General features: G+C 43.6%; 1 protein-coding gene and 1 long non-coding RNA gene across 3 annotated transcripts in view; one reads left to right on the top strand and one right to left on the bottom strand.

Moving 5' to 3' along the window:
- The window catches only part of LOC114020500, a 43,902-nt gene that overhangs the window by 15,227 nt on the left and 7,174 nt on the right, over positions 1-21,501 (top strand). Inside the window, exons 1-2 of one of the 2 annotated variants that reach the window (XR_003565332.3) lie at positions 9,897-11,072; positions 16,249-16,435. This is a non-coding gene — a long non-coding RNA (uncharacterized LOC114020500). Of the gene's footprint in view, positions 1-9,896; positions 11,073-16,248; positions 16,436-21,501 lie in introns of those variants that run through there. The other variant, XR_006288911.1, reaches the window with a different exon arrangement.
- CLEC3B (C-type lectin domain family 3 member B) lies at positions 46-13,097 on the bottom strand. Its single transcript, XM_007064322.4, has 3 exons — positions 12,136-13,097; positions 5,866-5,964; positions 46-2,118 (listed from the first exon to the last, which is right to left on the bottom strand). Exons 1-3 carry the CDS (start codon positions 12,239-12,241, stop codon positions 1,718-1,720), a joined length of 606 nt encoding a protein of 201 aa, XP_007064384.1. The 5' UTR covers positions 12,242-13,097; the 3' UTR covers positions 46-1,717.

The following is a 21,501-nucleotide window of genomic DNA, read 5'->3' as shown; positions in this document are numbered from 1 at the left end:
GGGGAGCGGCTCTGAAAGGAAACGCTAGCAGCTGGAGAAGAAAGCTTTCCATTAAAATCAATTGACTTTATTCTCTGAGCAAAGCTATATAGATTTATTTTATAGTCATGTGAACAGCAGAGAGTTTGGCAGTAATGGTAGGCTCAGAAGTATGCACTGTCTTCCTGTCTGGCCCTCCTGCTATCAATTCTGAAAGACACCCAGCTCATGTTGTTTATAAACAAAGCAGTGACTTGAAATATTTCTCCAATGGGCTTTAGAAGAACATGTTACATCTGAGGCCTTTGCATGACAGTGCAAGGAATAAGTAACCTCAACTAAATGGGTTATCATCAAGCACGGCAGACGTAAAGAACCAATGATACATTTCAGCAAACTCTAAGAAAAACAATTTTATCAAAGCCTCATTAAACTGTCATGGTCCAGGCCTGCCATTATTTTTCCATCATTGCTTCTTTAAAACAAATATGTCTACTGAAATGTAATCCTCTTCCTGGAAAACAAATACCGAGACCAGATTTTCAGCTGATGTCAATCATTATAGCTCCTTTGAAGCCAGGGGAGCAAACAAAGCTACACTGATTGACACCAGCTGAAACTCTGGCCCTGAGTGGAGAGGACATTAAACAAAAGCAACAGATACGAGAGCATTTCAGTTATGCAATCAGATGACAAGGGTCAGCTAGGGCAACATAGTCCATTGCTAAAATAGATCACATGATCCTTAAAGAGGCTAAATCTGATTTTCTTGGGATTCAATTATCTTTTATACCGCTACTATTCGAAAGAGCTAGCTAATGGCCATCTTATCAAACTATATTTTAATGAATGAGTTAGTAAATAATCAGTACTTCCTCCAAAATAACGCTTCCCTGTGGGATTTTTCAGAAGCACCTGGACTAACCACTCCCATTGAAATCAATTTACTTTAGGTCAACTCTGAGTTCTGAAAATCCCACTCTTGTTCTTTATAGATCAGTCTACTTCTTTCTAATTCGCATGAGGATGTCCTATTATCAGAGGGCTCAACCCTGCCAATGTCTCAGTAGTACTTTACTCTGCAAGTAGTCTCTATTGTAAGTGTCAAAGTCAGGCAAGAAGAACTGGCCCTACTGTTTGGAACAACATGTTCATCAGCATGAAACTGATTCTGATCTCGATCACACTGGATTCTGATTTCACTGAATGAAAGCTCAGACTGTCTCTCCTGACTCCAAACTCCCAGAGTAAGGGGAGCAGGATTGGGCCATGAATCGGCAGGAGGAAAATATTTGATTCGTTCATGGATAGCTTGATAAAATCAGCAATAATGGAAAGGGAATTGCAGGAAAAGTATCTACAGCAACAATTTAATGAGGCTTACGTAACCTACTCTATGGTATGCAAAGTTGGAGTGTTGCACTGGTTCTTTATTAAATCACATAAGCCATCCTAATAAGTTTCTGATGTAAAAAAATATATCTATAAATCATGCCTTAGTAAGGAACAATGCAGCTGCTACGGAGTTGGAAGTAGCTTTTAGCCAATTAAAATGCAACATAGATCTAACGTGCTCTAATGCATTACCAGGCCATGATGACTTTATTTGCAAACAGTTTATCTATTTGTGTATATATATATAAAATGTATTTATGTGCAAATAGATAAACTATTTATATATATTCCTGATGCCAAACAGAATAACCTGGCCTACACACCAGCAGTAGGAGCCCTGCTGTTACACAATCATGAACTGACACACGTACGGCAATTTGTCCTTGCATTTCTTGTCAAACCACTTGCCAATGGCAACCCCTGACAATGCTGCACAGTTCTCCAGTTTGCCGCCATCTGGCTGGGTGGTGATCTCAGTCTCCCAGTTCCGGTAGCGGATGCTGCTGCCTGTCATGTCCACCCATTTGCCCTCAGCTGCCAGGTCATTGACGCCAAGCCAGACATCTGCTTCTGACCCAATACTCTTCCTCATGTACTCGTAGAGTGCGTCGTTTTCATCCCCGTTCTGGGGGGTGCTGAGGGTGCCGCCCTGGGAGATGCAGTCTTCACTGGCCTCGTGATATGTCTTGGTGTCAGAAAACGCAAGGAAGCACTTGAGGTGAATTTTAGTGCCCTTCAAACACACTAAGAAATGACAAAAAGACAAGGTACAAACAGAAAAAGAACATGTTGTAAAGACAGTGCCTGAGAGGGGGTCATCAGTAGCAAATGTTACAGTCTAATTCAAAATTTTATTCTCACACCCTGTATAGGAATTGGGTAGTAGTGTATCACTGACAGCCCCAGGTCATCGTCAGGGGAGTCCAACCTGGGACCTCTGGAGCTAAATGCATGAGCCTCGCTGCTTGAGCTTAAAGCCACATTGCTCTTAGTTAAGGCTGTAGCAGACTCATTAATCTCTAGATGACCTAGGTACCACTAGAGGGGGACAGGGCACCACGCCCAGTAGGCATGGGTTATAGTAGCCCTTTAAATAGTTTGGAAGCCCTATAATGGGCCAGCCTGTCTTCTATACCCTGTCAGAGCAGCAGCGTATGTATGTCGCGAGGCCTTATATGGTTGTATATAGTTAGTAAACATGGTTATGTGGAACCCCAGCTGTGTCCATGTGCCTTCCAAATTTGAATAGAAAGCAAGAACTCAAATCCCCATTTCCCCTTGTTTTAAGTTGCTCCTAAACTTTCCCAAACAAATTCCTTATGGGCTGAACTTTTTCGTCCTTGGTCTCGGCACAACATTGCAGAGTTCTGGAAAACTTGTGCATATTTGCTGCAGCTGTTTGAGTTATGCAAGCATGAAGGAGACTCCCTTTTTCACAGGTTTTGATCAGAAATGTTGCACTTGAATAACTTAAGCTCTTCAGAAAAATTTCCTCCTTGCCCCATTGCTAAGAATTTTTAAACTTTCTACTCTCTCACAATGATATAGTTTCAGAGTAACAGCCGTGTTAGTCTGTATTCGTAAAAAGAAAAAAGAAAAGGAGTACTTGTGGCACCTTAGAGACTAACCAGTTTATTTGAGCATGAGCTTTCGTGAGCTACAGCTCACTTCATCGGATGCATAGCATATCGTGGAAACTGCAGAAGACATTATATACACACAGAGACCATGAAACAAAACTTCCTCCCACCCCACTCTCCTGCTGGTAACAGCTTATCTAAAGTGATCATCAAGTAGGGCCATTTCCAGCACAAATCCAGGTTTTCTCACCCTTCTCCCCCCCCCACACACACACACACATACAAACTCACTCTCCTGCTGGTAATAGCCCATCCCTCTTTGAAACCTCTCTTTATAATGCGCATGATAATCAAGGTGGGTCATTTCCAGCACTAATCCAGGTTTTCTCACACCCCCCCCCACACCCCCCTCCAAAAACCACACACACAAACTCACTCTCCTGCTGGCAATAGCTCATCTTACAATGTGCACAGCAATAATCCAAGTTTAACCAGAACGTCTTGGGGGGGGGGGGGTTGTAGGAAAAAAACAAGGGGAGATAGGCTACCTTGCATAATGACTTAGCCACTCCCAGTCTCTATTCAAGCCCAAATTAATAGTATCCAATTTGCAAATGAATTCCAATTCAGCAGTTTCTCGCTGGAGTCTGGATTTGAAGTTTTTTTGCTTTAAGATAGCGACCCTCATGTCTGTGATTGCGTGACCAGAGAGATTGAAGTGTTCTCCGACTGGTTTATGAATGTTATAATTCTTAACATCTGATTTGTGTCCATTTATTCTTTTACGTAGAGACTGTCCAGTTTGACCAATGTACATGGCAGAGGGGCATTGCTGGCACATGATGGCATATATCACATTGGTGGATGTGCAGGTGAACGAGCCTCTGATAGTGTGGCTGATGTTGTTAGGCCCTGTGATGGTGTCCCCTGAATAGATATGTGGGCACAGTTGGCAACGGGCTTTGTTGCAAGGATAGGTTCCTGGGTTAGTGGTTCTGTTGTGTGGTATGTGGTTGTTGGTGAGTATTCGCTTCAGGTTGGGGGGCTGTCTGTAGGCAAGGACTGGCCTTTCTCCCAAGATTTGTGAGAGTGTTGGGTCATCCTTCAGGATAGGTTGTAGATCCTTAATAATGCGTTGGAGGGGTTTTAGTTGGGGGCTGAAGGTGACGGCCAGTGGCGTTCTGTTATTTTCTTTGTTAGGCCTGTCCTGTAGTAGGTGACTTCTGGGAACTCTTCTGGGAACATTATGCAAGGTAGCCTATCTCCCCTTGTTTTTTTCCTACAACCCCCCCCCCCCAAGACGTTCTGGTTAAACTTGGATTATTGCTGTGCACATTGTAAGATGAGCTATTGCCAGCAGGAGAGTGAGTTTGTGTGTGTGGTTTTTGGAGGGGGGTGTGGGGGGGGGTGAGAAAACCTGGATTAGTGCTGGAAATGACCCACCTTGATTATCATGCGCATTATAAAGAGAGGTTTCAAAGAGGGATGGGCTATTACCAGCAGGAGAGTGAGTTTGTATGTGTGTGTGTGGGGGGGGGGGAAGGGTGAGAAAACCTGGATTTGTGCTGGAAATGGCCCTACTTGATGATCACTTTAGATAAGCTGTTACCAGCAGGAGAGTGGGGTGGGAGGAAGTTTTGTTTCATGGTCTCTGTGTGTATATAATGTCTTCTGCAGTTTCCACGATATGCTATGCATCCGATGAAGTGAGCTGTAGCTCACGAAAGCTCATGCTCAAATAAACTGGTTAGTCTCTAAGGTGCCACAAGTACTCCTTTTCTTTTTAATGATATAGTTGTTAGTAGAAATTACACATTTTTAAAGTTTTAAGCACTGAAAGCCTCTGGGCACCTTATTTAAAAACAAACAAACAAACAAACCCTAATAGGAGCCATGTATGAATATTCAAACTGTTTTTTAAAGTCCCATTGAACCTGGACTTGTGTCCGAAACCTAAATTTAATCCATATTCTTTTTCAAAGAAGATCATTAGATATGGGACAAAATTCTCCTCTTTAAGCCACACTGTGGGTCTCAGGTCTATTGCATGATCTGCCAACACACCTTCTACTGATGTCAGTGGAAGTTCTTCACATGATACTAGTGTGGAACACATAGATTGTAAACACTTTGGAACAGGGACCATCTTTTGCTATGTGTCCTAGCACACCAGGACTCTGAGCCCTGATTTGGGTCCCTAGGCAATAATGTATTACAAACAATAATAATAGAATATGCTAACGTGATCTGATTGCAATGCGGTTCAGACAGAAGGGTGATGGCTGGCTGCACAGCAAAGTGAAAACTGTGGGAAATGTTAAAGTACAGCATCCCCTATACTCTATCCTTCTGACCGATGAAGGAAAAATGACCATCTGAGTTAGCTTTCTGTGTTATTGTAGCCGTGTTGGTCCCTGGATATTAGAGAGACAAGGTGGGGGAGGTAATATCTTTTATTGGGCCAACTTCTGTTGGTGAGAGAGACCAGCTTTTGAGCTACACAGATCTCAAGAATTGCTCTGTGACGTTCAAAAGCTTGTCTTTCTCGCCAACAGAAGTTGATCCAATAAACGATACTACCTCACTGATCTTGTCCGTCTGATTTAGTGCCACCGTAAAACTCTCAGTATTTCTAATAAGAAGTTCCAGCATATAAAGAATTATTGAGCCATGTACTGTACAATTAATGCCATTAAAAGTCTGAGCAGCTCCATCTGTCTGAAAATATTGTGAAAATACCACACATAGCATTAATCTAATTATGAATGCATCATTAATGATGGAATTCTAACCCAAATACACCAGGACCTCTCTTCACACCCTTGTCAACATGCACAGAGAGATTGTAACCACGTTTTAATTAGCACCAATCTCAAAGCAATAACTGTGTATTCAACAATGAGCTCTTTACCTGTCTGAAGTGCTTGCTTTTCTTTCAGTAAAGCCACCTCCTGGGAGATGTTGTCAATCAGAGCCTTAAGATCTTCAATCATTTTGAGGCTCACACCATCTGTGGAACAAATCAAGAGATGAACACAAACATCTCATGTACATCTAATGAATGCAATTGAGGTTATTAGTGTCACCAGAGCTCCTTCTCTCTCCTCCTTCAAAAACTCCTTAAAAGACTCTGGTTCCGCAATGCATTCTATTGCAGGCTGACCACCTGCCACTGCATTTGTATTATAGTGGCCTACACACTACCACCTTGTGCCTGCACAGCGTTCGCCCACTGGGGTACGGAATGTGTTACTACTTTGGGACAGTAAAGGGGCAGTTTGTGGAACTATGGACCCGATCCAAAGCCCACTGAAGTCAATAAGAGTCCTTCCATTGATTTCAATGAGCTTTGGATCAATTTCCTGGATCAATAATACAAACAGAAGGGAACTGTCGAAGAAGTCCTTAACAGAGTTCTTCTGGCTCTCTCCATACTCTTTAAAGAATTATTTGATTTGTATGTAATCCTTGAGACACCAAAGGATTAATATGTTCCCAGAAGCTTCTGAGCAAATGTTTTCTGCCCACTGACAGCGTGTTCTAATGGTGTAATGCTTCTCAAGTATGTCTTTTTTAGCAGAGCATATCAAGCTTCAATATCCTTGATGGAGTTGCTTAGAACCACCTGGAATGGGTTCCTCCTGCTTAGAGAACACTGGTTCCTGCTTGTGTGGTTGAATTGAATCTATTACTAAAACTCATGTATTCTGTTATGTGTTTCACTCTTCAGACTCTTAAAAACTGTTTACTCCATACACTACAACTCTAGTAGGGGAATAGTAAGGTCATACCGAAGTTTGAGTGAGACACCATGGTTACATATGTAGTTAAAGAAACTGAAGAATCCACAAAGTTTGCCAATGAGTGAGAATGAACAAAACTTTCAGGTAGTGAATTCCACACAGCAAAGATTCTTAGGGGAAGAATGGATTTTGGAAACAGTCATTGTGTTCAGTAGGGTCCCTGTAATAGTTTTATATATGCTTAAGGATCCGTTTTTCTCCCACTGTTGATGGAGTATTGGATGCCCACCAGAAGTCATCAGCACTGTTCTCTGCTTCCATTGCTGGTGGACAGTAGAGAAGAATATGAAGCACTCAGTCCCACTCCACCCCACCTCTGGAGTCGAGTGCATTTTCCCTGCAGCACTCCTAGGAGCCCTGGGCAAGGTTAGATCCTCTCTCTCTTTCTCCTTCCCCACCCCTCTGCCAACGAGTTTATTTTATCTAGTGATCTCTATCTATATACTTCCTGAGCCCCTCCAAACTACTGAACCCTCCTCTTCCAAATCTTGTGCTCTTGCTTTTTTCCCATAGGGACAATGGCTTAGTTCATTTTCTTGAAGTGGGGTGTGAAGAACTTTTTGAGAGAGAGGCAAGTCAGAGAGATGAGTTTTGCATTTAGTCTTGAAGAGACTGAGGCCCGTAATGGTTGTTGTCTCTTGCAAGCCTGGTCTGTGGCTTTGGTCCAGCTCCTTGGAGAGTTTCCCCTGTCGCCCGTGACCATGTGCTGCCCCCAATCCCATTGGATGACATTTCTGTTGCCAGGGCTGGCTCTAAGTTTTTTGCTGCCCCAAGCAAAAGATTTGCCACCCCAAGCTCCGAGAGTGTAACTGCCCAAGAAAAAAAAGAAAAAAAAAAAAAGCGTGGCTGGAATGCTGTCCCTGGAATTGTGCCGCCCCATGCATGTGCTTGCTTTGCTGGTGCCTAGAGCCGGTCCTGTCCATTGCTCCAGTGGAGTGCAGTTCTTCTGATACGTCCTGGTCATGCTGGGAGAGAGGCCTCATTGGTAGCTAGGGCCAGTCCCATTAAGGGCTTTGAATGTCATGACAGAGACCATGAACGGGACTTCATATTCAGTAGGAAGCCTGTGTCATCGTGTCTTCACTGCTGTTTTTAGAATGTGAGGCTGATTAAAGCTAACTGGAGTATGCTTCCCCAAGCTGCAAATCTCACCTTCAGCTGCTGTGTGGACATACCCAGAGAAGGGCAATTTTCTAGTAGTGTTGGCTCTGCAGGAGCTGGCCTGCCAGAGGGGGTGAGGGAGCAAGAAGCTATGGGGTCTCCACAGGGATGGCCCCTGTCTTCGGTGGCCCCCTAGCGATCCGTGAGTTCCTTGGATTTTAAGACAGAAGGGACTGTGACGAACAGCTGGTCTGATCACTGTTCCGGATGGTTACTGGCCCTCACTGTTAAAAATGGGAAGTCTGTTTTTGGAGACAAGATCATTTGGTCCATCTATGCAGATTATATACTTCACTCTCACCACAGAAGTGATCCAGTGGAGACTCCATGAGGTTTCCCTCCTGATTTTCTGTACCTTATGTGGGGTTTTCTGGGGGTGGGGGTGATCTGGCCTTTAGGAGTGATAAGATTATAAAACAATATTTAGTTCTTCTTTGGTACTCTCCTATCACTCTATTGAAGCCATTTCCCATGTAATTAAATGTGCCATTACCACTAATGTCACTGATATATGGCTTAGTTAGAGTAATTGCAACTTCTGTAACCAGCTACTAATTGGTACTCTGGTTACTCTCATTTAGAAATAATTGAGCTTTTATCCCTTTGATGTTGCAGCAAACAGGACAATAACGGGGTGGTATTCACTGTATCTATACAGCTGCTCCCAAGAAACTATTTCTATACCTATCCTGGCATAAATGTGGTGGTGTTTCTATGGGGGAACCTGATGTGGTGAAAGCAAATGTGACAATCTACGCATGCAGACCTTAGGCCAGGTCTATCCTGGAAATGCTGGCTCTGGTGAATTGATTAAGTAAGCAGAGTTACTACATGAGATCAGTTGGAAAGCAACATTGAAAGCCCTATAAAAGACGAGCGGTGAAGATTATAATGTGTCATGAATAGGAAACAAAAGCATCAAGAGGAGTGTATTAAACTGCTTTAATCATTGCTCAATTAACTTTAATGGGTTCCATTAACACTGAAGCATTAGTTATTATTTTGGTACCTTTGAGGAAAACACATCGTGGGAAACTTCTCATTAATACAGCTGCTATTGTAAGGGAGCCTCCCTAGCAATGTAAGGGCTAGTAGCCTTAACCCAACATACTACAATGAAAAGAGGAAGGATGGTTTTATGGCTAAAGCACAAGAGTTCTGGCGTCTATTCCTGGCTCTGCCACAAACACTGTGTGTGGTTCTTGGGAAACTTACTTGTCTTAACCCTTCTGTGCCTCACTTTCCCCATCTGCCAAGGGTGACAGCAATTCTCCCTGCAGTCATGAGCACTGAGCACCTCTGCAAATCTGGCACCAAGAAAATGAGGAACACTAAACTGGCAGCCAACTGTGAAAAGTTTGGTTTAAGTGACTTGCCCAGCATCACACAGGAACTCTGTGGCAGAGGCAGGGTTAGTATCCAATTCTCCAAGGCACCATTCAACTTCTTTAACTACGGGACCTTCACTTCTCTTCCCGCAATCTTCTGCCTCATTCACTACGCGCCCTTCCAACTTCTGTAAAAAATAAGGCCCAGACCACAGCCACATTCATTACACAACCCTGATTCAGCCACAGTGCACCATCATCCTCTGTGCTGAATGAGGCAGGGGTCAATAATGTCATTCATAAATGGAAGGGGGAAACTCCGTCAAGGAAGAAAGACTGTGTAGCTAAGGTACTGCAGTGGGAAGCAGGAGGTATGGGTTAAATTCCCAATTCTGGTACTAGATTTCAGAGTAACAGCCGTGTTAGTCTGTATTCGCAAAAAGAAAAGGAGTACTTGTGGCACCTTAGAGACTAACCAATTTATTTGAGAGAGCTTACTCTCTCTGTGCCTCAATTCCCCATTTGAAAATAGGGATAATAACTATTCTCTATCTCACAGTGCTGTTGTGAGGATTAATTTGTGTCTCAAAGATAGACAGAGCCTATGGACATCATAGTAAAGCCTATACATTGTTTAAAAAGCGGTCACAGTAATTCCAAACGTTGGTAGAACTTTCCCTATTCCCCTGCCCAAATATCTGTGATAAGCAGTTTCTATGGACCCTGTGTATAATTGAACAGTGAAGACACCCTGTAATACACTCATCTGAACTGAACCCCATGAAGAAATCCATTAAGATTCAGATGGAGACTATTCCTGTTCAGTTGTTTGTCTTTAAATAATCTATCCTGATTTATAGCATATAACATAACTTATACCAAAGTAAGTGGTAGTGTAGACAAGGGCTAAGGGTATGTCTCCACTGCAATGGGGGGTGTGGTTAAAGCTCAGGTAGGCATAGCCACGCAACCTTTAATCTAGCTACCACAGCTTGAAGCTGTTTCCATCCTATACAGGGTTTAGAGTTTGGTTCAATGGCTCTCGGCACCCCCACTATACAAATTGTTCCAGTGTCCCTGAGTGTAGAGTTGATTGGTCATGAATTTTCACTTCCCTCCCTCATTGTTTCAGTTTAGTAACTTTTTTTCCTCCCCTTTCTTTGTTGAAATCTGAAAAATGCTGGCCACTCTTATTAGTGGGGAAAACTTTCCAGAGAGGCCTGGACCTCCAGCTTGCCACTGCTGACGAGTCGAGCTGGTTGGTAAATGGGTTGGTATTTTTCTGTGGAGAATTTCGACTTTTCACTGAAAATCAAAAAAATCTTGGGCTGAAAACTGCCAGAGGCTGAAACAATGTTGTGGTTTTGGCCAAAAAGTTTTAGAGCGTGGATGAAAATTTTGGAGGCAAGTAGACATTTTCAGTGAACATTTTCATTCCATTGAGGAAAAGTGTGATGGAAACTTTTTAACCAATCCTACTGAAGAGCCCAGTTGTCAGCAAACAATTGCAAAGAGAAAAATTCCATTGCTATAATGAGTGAAGCAAAATTCCTCTGAGAAACACAAATGCACCAGCTGGTACAAGTTGGGGGGGGGGTGTTCCACACCCCAACTTGTACCAGCAGGTGCACACACACACACACACACACACCCTGCACCAGTGGAAGTGAGTGAGTGTTTTGGACCCTTACCGCAATATTTTTTTTAAAATAAACATGATTAGGGACTTCACTGAAAGACCAAGCACAAGGAAAAGCTCATTCAAATACAAACTTCTGAGGAAAAATAACCAAACTGGGAAGAGACTACAGAAAATGACTGGCCAAGTAAGTGGTTTGTTTAAATATCTTCTTTCAGGTTTGCTCCAAGATGAAAATTCCATGTTTAAAAGGAATTCAAATATCTGGAGGAACAGTCTGATACAGCTGTGAAACTGTCTTCTCCAAAGTATTGCCCCACAAATTCTAAGGGCTGGAGTGAGCTCACAGTGGTCATCAGTTACTCACTCAAGTCGTCCTTCAATTATTTGTATTGTGCAGAAACAGGGACGGGCGAGTAAACCCCAGTGCATTTATTTTTCTATACACTATCTGCTAATGACAGGTTTCAGAGTAACAGCCGTGTTAGTCTGTATTCGCAAAAAGAAAAGGAGGACTTGTGGCACCAAACCAATTTATTTGAGCATAAGCTTTCGTGAGCTACAGCTCACTTCATACTTCACAGTATGCATCCGATGAAGTGAGCTGTAGCTCACGAAAGCTTATGCTCAAATAAATTGGTTAGTCTCTAAGGTGCCACAAGTACTCCTTTTCTATCTGCTAATGATTACTCTTCACTAGACGTATCTGGAGTACAACTTAATATACACTTGAGGCAAATGTTTTAAAATAGGATTTGGAGACCACTGCTGATATTTGTTAATAAAGTTATATAATCATAGAAATTATGTACTTCCTCTTATTTCTTGGAGTAAATATTCTGTCTACTCTGCCTCTGAATTTACATCAACTCTTTCCCTTCTGTCATTTTATTTTCCTCTTAAAGTGGGATGGGGGAGATTAAGGATCATTAAAATGAGTTTTTATATAGGAAAAAATGATAGAAACATAGAGATAATATATATAGTATGTTGCTATCTGAATGTTAGAACAAATGGTTCATTATGGGGACATCCTATACAACTTAATAGAAGAAAATAACTTTGGGAGGATTTTTTTTTTAAACAAGCAATAGAATTTAAATTTCCTTATTATAGAATTCTACAGGATGGTCCAAAAATCCTGTAGGAAAAAAAGCTGATGGTCTGTTAAAGTCTATATGTTTTTAGAATAATTTTGATAAAATGCTGTTAAATACAGGCCCACCTAATGAACCTTCCCAGCTCCCTACCTTTCCTGGAGCTCGCTGTCCTTTGCTTGGATGTGGAGGCTTGCTGGACTGTAACCTGCACAAGGCAAAAGAGGCACAGAAGCAAGCAGGCGCCTTGAAACTTCATTCTGCTGCTGCTCCTGACCGAGTGGATTTGGAGTGGCGTTGATCTGCCCTGAGCCAGCCTTCTTAACACAGGCTTTAATCAAAAATGTCTGTCCAAGAAATCCTTCCAGACTCTCTCACAGCGTTCCAGGGACGAGAGGGAGAGAGAATTCCACTGAGGGCTGGGACAAATGCAGTATCCTGGGCTTAGAGAAAGTTCAAAGAATTCCAGTGGACAAAGGAAAAAAGGGATGATTCTTTTATTTCTTAGGATGTTTGTTTTAAGCATGTCAGATTGTGAGGCAAATTAACCTGGTTAGTGATTTAAAAATATAGATGTTTATTGTGCCCTGAATTATTTCCTGTGGATTTCAGTAAAGCTGTAAGAGATTGATCCTGTGTTCCTGATACATCCCAAACTCCCATTGGAATCACTGGGAGTTCGGGATGCAAAATGAGTGTAAAATTGGCTCCTAAGACTACAGCTGGGACCCCAGATTGTCCCCTTCCATGAGGATCCCCCACAGGGTTCCTTTCAGCAGGAAAACATCAGGAGGGTCTCATCATGGTATTTTCTCCAAATTGTTTGGCATGGGCTGCCCCTTGCCTGCAACAAAGTGAGGGCTTTGGACCCCTGACATTGCAGATTCCCTGATACTAGAGGCCAGGACCATTCACGTGGAAACCCCCTGCCTCCATGTTGTCCATCTGCCCCCTTTCAGCTCTCTCAAACTCTCTGCCATGGCTTTCTCTGCAGGCTGAAACCCTTAGTTGCCATGAGAAATGGGAGTTAGAGGAGAATAGTGGAGAACAAGTATTGTTCCATCTCCTCAGTCCTGGGAACCATCTCAGAAGTTAATATAGTTGAACCAGCTTCTGAGGGATGGGATTCCCCAGGGGGTGGAGGGGAGGAACAATGTGTTTCCATCATCCTTTCCTCTTCCTGATCCCACCCCTTACACGTGCTGGCTCACTATGTCCTGGAAGAATGGGAGATAATGCCATGAAGGGGGCTGGTCCCTTTTCCCCTTCGTTTGGGCCAGAGGAGCCTGCAGCTGCACAAGGTCTGATCTGGCTCTAGGGCATTTAGTATAATTTTCAACATAGTTTTGTATTGGTAAATGATAAAATCATAGAAATGTAGCTCTGGAATGGACCTCAATAGGTCATATGTTCCAGTCCCCTGCAGGGAAGCAGGACTAAGTATTATTCTAGACCATCCCTGACAGGTATTTTTCTAACGGTTCTTAAAAACCTCCAGTGACACAGATTTCACAACCTCCCTAGGTAATTTGTTCCAGAGCTTAAGTACCCTGACAGGTAGAAAACTTTTCCTAATGTTTAACCTAAATCTCCCTTGATGCAATTTAAGCCCATTGCTTCTTCTCCTATCCCCAATGGATAAGGAGAACAATTATCACCCTCCTCTTTATAACATCCTTTTATATCCCCCCTCAGTCTTCTCTTTTCCAGACTAAACAACCCCAATTTTATTCAATCTGTCCTCACAGGTCATGTTTTCTAGACGTTTAATCATACCTGTTGCTTTTCTCTGGACTTTCTCCAATTTGTCCATGTCTTTCCCAAAGGGACCTTATCAGTGCTGATTAGAGCGGAAGAATTACTTCTTGTGTCTTGCTTACACTTGTTAAGACATCCCAGACTGATGTTCACTTTGTTTTGCAAACATGCGTTACGTTGTTGACTCATATTTAGTTTGTGATCCATGAAAAACCCCAGATCCTTTTCTGCATTGCTACATCCTAGGCAGTCATTTCCCATTTTGTATTTGTGCAATTGATTGTTCCTTCCTAAGTGGAGTACTTTAAATTTGTCCTTATTGAATTTCATCCTATTTATTTCAGACAATCTTCCCAGTTTGTCTAGATCATTTTTAATTCTAATCCTGTCCTCAAAGCATTTGCAACCCCTCCCAGCTTGGTGTCCTCTGAAAACTTTATAAGTGTCCTCTCTCTGCTATTATCCATAATTATTTATGAAAATATTGAATAGACCCAAACCCAGGACAGATCTCTATGGGGCCCCACTTGATATGCCAGGGGTGGGCAAACTACGGCCCACGGGCTGGATCCGGCCCCTCAGGGCTTTGGATCTGGTCCGCGGGATTGCCCCCCGTGGTGCCACAGGCCCTGCGCCGCTCTCAGAAGTGGCCGGCACCACGTCCCTGGGGCCCCAGGGCAGGGGGCAGAGGGCTCCGTGCATTGCCCTTGCCTCCAGGCACTGCCCCCCGCAGGTCCCATTGGCCGGGAATGGGGAACCGTGGCCAATGGGAGCTTCGGGGGAGGTAGCAGGAGGCGTGGCAAGGGCAGCATGCGGAGCCCTGTGCCCCCCCTTCTCCCAGGGGCCACGCAGGGACGTGGTTCCGGCCGCTTCCCGCAGTGGCGTGGGGCCAGGGCAGGTATGCAGGGAGCCTGTCCTGGCCCCAGTGCGTGCCGCTGCCACCCTGGAGCCGCTTTAGGTAAGCAGCGCTGGGCTGGAGCCTAAACCCGTCCTGCACCTTGCCCCCCAACTCCCTGCCTGCACCTTACACCCCTCATGCACCTCAACTCTCTGCCCAGAGCCCCCAGCTGCACCCTGCACCCCCCGTGCACCCCAACTCCCTGCCCTGAGCCCCCTGTTGGACACCGCACCCCTCCTGCACCCCTGCCCTGATCCCCCTCCTGCTCTCCGCACCCCTCCTGCACCCCAACCCCCTTCCCTGAGCCCCCTCATATACTCCACACCCCTCCTCTGCCCCAATCCCTTTCCCTGAGCCTGTTCCTGCACACCGCACCCCCTCCCACACCCAGCACTCCCTCCCGCACACACAACCCCCTGCCCGGCCCTGCATACAATTTCCCCACCAAGATGTGGCCCTTGGCCCAAAAAGTTTGCCCACCCTGGATATGCCCTTCCAACTTGATTGTAAATAATTGATAACTATTCTCTAAGTATGTTTTTTTCCAACCAGTTGAGTACCACCTTGTACTAAGTTTGTTTAGACTATATTTCCCTATGGTTATGAGAAGCTCATGTGAGACAGTATCAAAAGCCTTACTAAAGTCAAGGTATATCACATCTACTGCTCCCCCCTATGGACAAGTCAAAGAAAGGCATTAGATCTCTTCAGCCAGTTTCTCAAGTATTCTAGGATGTATTTCATCAGGCCCTGCCAACTTGAAGACATCTAACTTGTTTAAGTAATTCTTAACTTCTTGTTTCCCTATTTTAGCTTCAGATCTTGTCCCATTTACAATGATGTTCACTATGTTAGTTGTCTGATCACTGCTAACTTTTTTTTTGGTGAAAACAGAAACCAAAAGGGCATGTAACACATTGTCTTTCCCTCCTCATTGAGTAATAGGCCTACTCTGCTTGGTCTTCCTCTTGCTTCTGATGTATTTGTAAAATGTTTTCTTGTTATTCTTTATGTCCCTAGCTAGTTTAATCTCATTTTGTGCCTTGGCCTTTCTAATTTTGTCCCTACATGCTTGTCCCTCTATTGATCCTTTGTAATTTGACCTAGTTTCCACTTTTTGTATGACTCTCTTTTGAGTTTCAGGTCATTGAGGGTCTCTTGGTTAAGCCAGGGTGATCTCTTACCATACCTCCTAGCATCAAAGGAAGTGGAATGCCAAGCGTTCTTTGTGGCTCGGTGCTCGTACAGCACTGTTATGCTGCTGTCTGACCGAAGAGAACCATTTTCTAGCTTGTACATTGGTAATGACTTTCCTCTGTTTGTTTCTTAAATAATTGCTAGTCCAGGACCCAACCTTACACCTCCTGAATTCAACTGGAGTTTTTGACAGTGACGTCAAAAGCAGCAGGACTGGGCCTATGCGTTTCACCGACCAAAAAGACAGATCAGTGTTGTAAACAGCAGCCTCCTAGTGCACTTTACTGGATCCTCACAATTGTCTAGTTTCTGTACTCCAGACCAGATATTGATCCCAGGCTACAGGTTCCGTGTGGCTGCTGTGGGTCTTTTTGTGTCAGGTATTTTCATTGTGAGCCCTTAACGTTAAACAGGAGAGGAGCCCACACAGAGGACAGAACCCACCTGCAAAGTGGCTGGCAGACTGGAGCAACTGCAGCTGCAGAGAATGAGGAGATTAGCTGCTAAAAAATATAAAGCCTTAGAGGGAGCAACAGGCTATCAGCAGCACACATTCAAAGTGGAGGAATGGAATCCCCCAGACAAAGCTTTGTGGAGAAGGTGAGCTTGTTTTGGTTTTGACTCTTTAATAATGTTTCCACAGGTGCTGGCAGGAAAGGTGTAGCAGTAGAAGGAATGTGGTCTGGAAATAGCTCAATTTAAGAAGTAGCCCACAGTAAATAAAATGTTTGAGACTCCCGGGCCTGTGAGCATGAGTCTCAGCACAGTTCTTAGCAGACAAGTGCTCAAATCGCCCCAAACCAATGCCATGATCAGTACCGGTGGTGGTTAGTCTTGTCTCTGCTGAGCCTGACTACTTACAGGGTGATTTTTAAGGCAGGCTTGAAGGGCAGCATGGGTGGAGCTTTTGCTGGTGCTGCTAGTACTGTTCCCTTTCTGTGCACAGGTGACATCAGTCTTCAAGGCTGTCAGTCTGATACCTGCCGCAGGAACAAGACTTTTTCTGTGTAGACTCAAAGGCTCAACTCTCCCAATGCCTCTAGACTATATGGCACCTGTCAATGTCCCAGACAGACTTACTGTCCCTTACGAGTATCACAGGGATCTGAATCATGTGATCCCTTCTGATTATTTATATTAGGCTCAGAGATCATCAGAGGTACATTACAAAAATAGGTAATTAATGTTACACCTCACCATATGGAAACTAAATTACAGAAAGAGAGAGAAGGACCCTAGCTAGACTGAAAACTATAGCCAGAGTATGGCTTTTGATGAGAATTTTACAAGGAACCCTACATGTTTCCTTTCAAGACTATTTTTTCTGATTGCTTTAAAGCCAGCTAAAAGTGTTCGTAAAGAGCTAATAGGCATTGGAAATGTATTAACAGTTGTATTTGTCTTATTGTTAATTCCTTATGCTGATTCCTTAGTCCAAGCCATTTTGACTGCTGGCTGATTTAGTACAGAAATTAAATCAATCATGAAAGAAGCCACCTGTCCAAAATTCATCACAGCTCAATGATTCAATCAAGCTCTCAGACAAAACAAGGACATGCAGTCATCTCTATTCAGCTGTGAACAGGCCCAGGGCCCACAGCAGCAGGAATAATTTACCTGAAATGTATCGGGGAGGAGGGATAGCTCAGTGGTTTGAGCATTGGGCTGCTAAACCCAGCAGGCTTGTGAGCTCAATCCTTGAGGGGGCCATTTAGGGATCTGGGGCAAAAATTGGGGATTGGTCCTGCTTTGAGCAAGGGGGTTGGACTAGATGACGACCTGAGGTCCTTTCCAACCCTGATATTCTATGATTTGCTTTTGCAGATCTGCCGTTCTGTTCCACCGGATCAGAAATCAAACAATAGCTCTGCATTCTATAATTAACGCTGAAAGTTATTCATTGAAATACAACATTCAGTGCAGGAAACTGGAGAGAACAACCGATTAACCCTTTCTATTGCCTTGCGTTGAGGCTAGAAATGTTGCGCTCTGGCTTACGCTGCCCAAGAGCAGGAAGTAAAAAATCTTGCCTTCATCTCTTTTATCTATGTCTTGACCTAAGAAGTGATCAGAGAAGCAGCCAGTAGGCCATAAAGAACCACACGGCTAAACAAAACCAAAATGAAATGTTTTATGAAAACCCATGTTTGTCCCTTTACACTCTTTGTCCCAAAACACTCTTTTGACCATTGTCTGTTGTCTTGACCTGTATGTTACTACATCAGTGGCAAGAACATCCAAGACAAAGATGAATGATGAAAAGAGCCTAGAAAATGTTCTACCCTCTATTGAAACAGTCTCTCTCTCTGAGGATGCTGTTATATCTCTATTCGACATATATTAAATTCCCAGAATGGCACTGAAACTGCTTTCCTCCTGAGGATAGTGTAGTTCATGACAGTAATAAGCATATCTCTTAAAATCAGCAAATAGAACAGTTTGTTTGGTTTACACACAGGTGAATCCATACCATGGTGTGCATAGCTATGAAACAGTGACGTTTGTTTTTTGTGTACTGCAGCTTTCAGCTCTGAAGGGCGCAGCTGGTCTGCAGAGACAGCACCCATCTTATTCTTAGAGCTGCTGCAGCCTGTTACAGCAGAGAGAGGTGCATGATCTGTGCTCTCTGATGAAGCCTTAAATTTTGGTTTTGTTTTTCTTATTCTGTAATAAAAGTCACTTTAGACTGAAAATATAGGGATGCTCTCTGTGTCTAGCAAAACACTGCACATAAGGTTTTCATTCAATTTTAATAATATATAGACCAATGACGTCTTATGGGATTAGCTGATTCTTTAGCCCAGACATAAAGTCAGTGAGATCATTATGATCCACACTTTAATAGGTGAGCCCTTTCCAGAGATATAGTGCCAAGTCTGCTGGTCAAATACTCGGTGACCAACAGCAGAGAAAGTGTGGTCTGAGGTGAAAAATAGAATTAAGTGAAAAATAAAATGTCTGTGTAGAAAGTGTTCCAGGGCAGGATGAAATGAATAAAGCAATTGGGAGAGAGTGTGTGGGGGTGAGAGAGGACTCGGTAAATAGACCAGGATGCTGAATTTGGAGGGATAGCAAGATAATGACGGGAATAAGACCTATGAAAGGAGGTTAAAGAGTTCTGGTGATGGTAGACGCCTGTGATGTCATGCCCAGCCAGGTTAGGAAATGGGCAGTGAGATCAGAGGCTATTTTGAGCTTAGCCCTAGGAAAGGAGCAGGTATGGATGAGTCAATACGTGATAGAGTGCATCTGGCTGAACAGCAGTAGGGTGAACTAGATGAGTCAAAGATTGGTAACCAGGTATGGAGTTAATTAGCACAGTTGCTGGTGCTCTGAACCAAAACGGAAAGAACTGAATGGGTGTGGAGACTAGGAGAAGGAGAGAGAGAGACAGGTTCTTTTTGGCACAGTGCTGGGCCAGTGTGAAGAAGCTTGCACTTCGAATCTGCTCTGGGGATAAACAGGATTTCTCTCTCAACAGCACAACATTGCTGTCAAAGGAGAGAGAGAAGCAGCAGCAGACATTCCAAACCAGACAGTGATGAAATAGGTTAGGGGGAAATCACTAGAATCGACCGTTGTCTGAGCTAAGCTAATGCTGTTGTGTTCTATTGATTGCAATCAGTGGAACTCTTGATTTATACGGCTGCAAGTAAGATCAAGCCCAAAGACAGAGGATTTGAAAATAGGGCAGCTGGGTAGATTATATAAACGTAGAATTTAAAGCCAGGGGGAAGGGAGGATTAAATCTGAAGATGAGTTGAACTCATAAGTGCTGCCCCAATGGGAGAAGACATCTTAAAAAGTATAAATGCAACAATGTTAAGGTAAATGGGTGGTCTCTGTGAATGATGGTGGAAGATCTGACGTTCTGGTACTTAGTCCAAAACTCTCTCCCCAGTCTCAAGGATCTGCCTTGGTGCTGGGGAGCTCTGCAGGAGGGAAGGAATCCTTCTCTATAAATGCTGGAGTAAGCAGTGAAAAGGATCTGGGCAGAGGGGAAACCTCAGTTCCTAAACTGGATCCACCCATACACTGCCCACAGGGATTCTGCATAGAGCTGGAATCTGCAAAGCACAAGATCTCTGCAACCTCTCAATTCTCCTTGCTTCCAAAGGAGCTGAGGGAATCCCCCCCCACCCCATTCCTGTGGTGAGGAAGCACGTTTGTTCTTTCTGCATTGTCCTTCCCCTCCTTTGTGTGCCTGCTCACCATGTCCTAAAGCTAACAGAAAGCTGCAGTCAGATTTTTTTTTTTTTTTTTTTTTTTTTTTTTTTTTTAAAGTCCAACTCTCAAACCCTGGGGAAGCTTGTAGGTTTGAGGCACCACTGGAACAGTTAGCCAGGCCTCCGATAAAATTCTGTCTCAACATCAGCATAGCCAAATCGTTATCTGAACAAAAATCGACACCTGAAGCAGAGACCTGGGCCACACCATCACCAACTCACCATCTTAGTACGAGTCTCTCAATACTTGGCGGGGGGGTCTCTGCTTAAAGCCCCAGCTGCTGGAGTCAAAAGATGGCAGGAGAAGCCCAGCTTTCAGTTAAAAATAAAAGTAAGTTTCCAGCCCTTGTGATTACAAAGTCAAGCTTGAAAATGTGACCTAAGTTTCCCCCCCGAAAGTCTCAGAAACCAAAAGGAAAACAAACTTGAAAAACCCCTCCCAACATGTATTTTTAAAAGCTCATGATTCTGGAGATAAAGGGGGCTGAATCCCAATTTAGTTTTGAACGCTTGGGCTTGGCAATGCTGGGACTATCAAACAAAACATTCTCCCAAATTTAGAGAGAGACGCTTTATTTTAATAAGGTCTGGCGTTCACGGGAGTGTACCTTACACCCACACAGAACTAGCCTGGTGAAAGAACTGGTGCTCCCTTGTGATCCAAGAGAGACGCAACGAAAGGGGTCTGTCTTTGACATCCGCAAAAAGCTTACGATGGTTTTGGTTTTCAAGCTGTGGCATTTGAAGCTTTTCTAATAAACAATTGTTATGCCTCTGACAAAGAACATCAAATCTTAGATGGAATCAATTGATTTGCACAAATGCAAATATGGCCTGACTTCTTCTGGGTGTCCATATGGTCCATCTCTTCTCTTTCTGAAGCAGGATGATGGGAGCCGTCAATGAGAGGTGTACATAGAGCTCAGAGGATAACCCTGTACTTATTAAAATGTTCCAGTGGATGGAACTGTGGTTGAAAAATGTCATTTGGGAATCATTAGCAGCCGGATAGTTGAGTGTTGGCATCTTTTTGCAAGGACAGCAAGGATTTCCTTGTTGTTCAATATCCAGAAGCACTGCTGACTGACAAAAATAGACGGAGCCTAAATTTCCAAAGGTTCAGATCTGGGTACCTAGCTGAAAGTGGTCTCCCTCTCAAATCCCCCTGAAATCAATAGCATCTGCCGATATGGGTACTTCTGAAAACCAATTACCTAACTATGGATTCAGGAACCTAACTTTTGACTCTGCAGCCTGAAAATGGTTCCCATTTTACCAGCCCTGGAATATTAATTCTTTTTTTTTTGTTATTATTAAATGGGATCAATTAGCTAATTTCCTCATTCCCTGAGGTAACCAAATGAGCCCCTTACTATAGGTGTGGTGTGCATGTGGTGTGATTTATTATAGGTGCAGTAGGACTCAATGACCTCTTAAGAA

This window comes from Chelonia mydas, chromosome 2, assembly GCF_015237465.2.
Source record: "Chelonia mydas isolate rCheMyd1 chromosome 2, rCheMyd1.pri.v2, whole genome shotgun sequence".
Taxonomy (NCBI): Eukaryota; Metazoa; Chordata; order Testudines; family Cheloniidae; genus Chelonia; species Chelonia mydas.
Note: the sequence above shows the minus strand (reverse complement) of the source record. Positions and strands in the feature narration are given on the sequence as shown.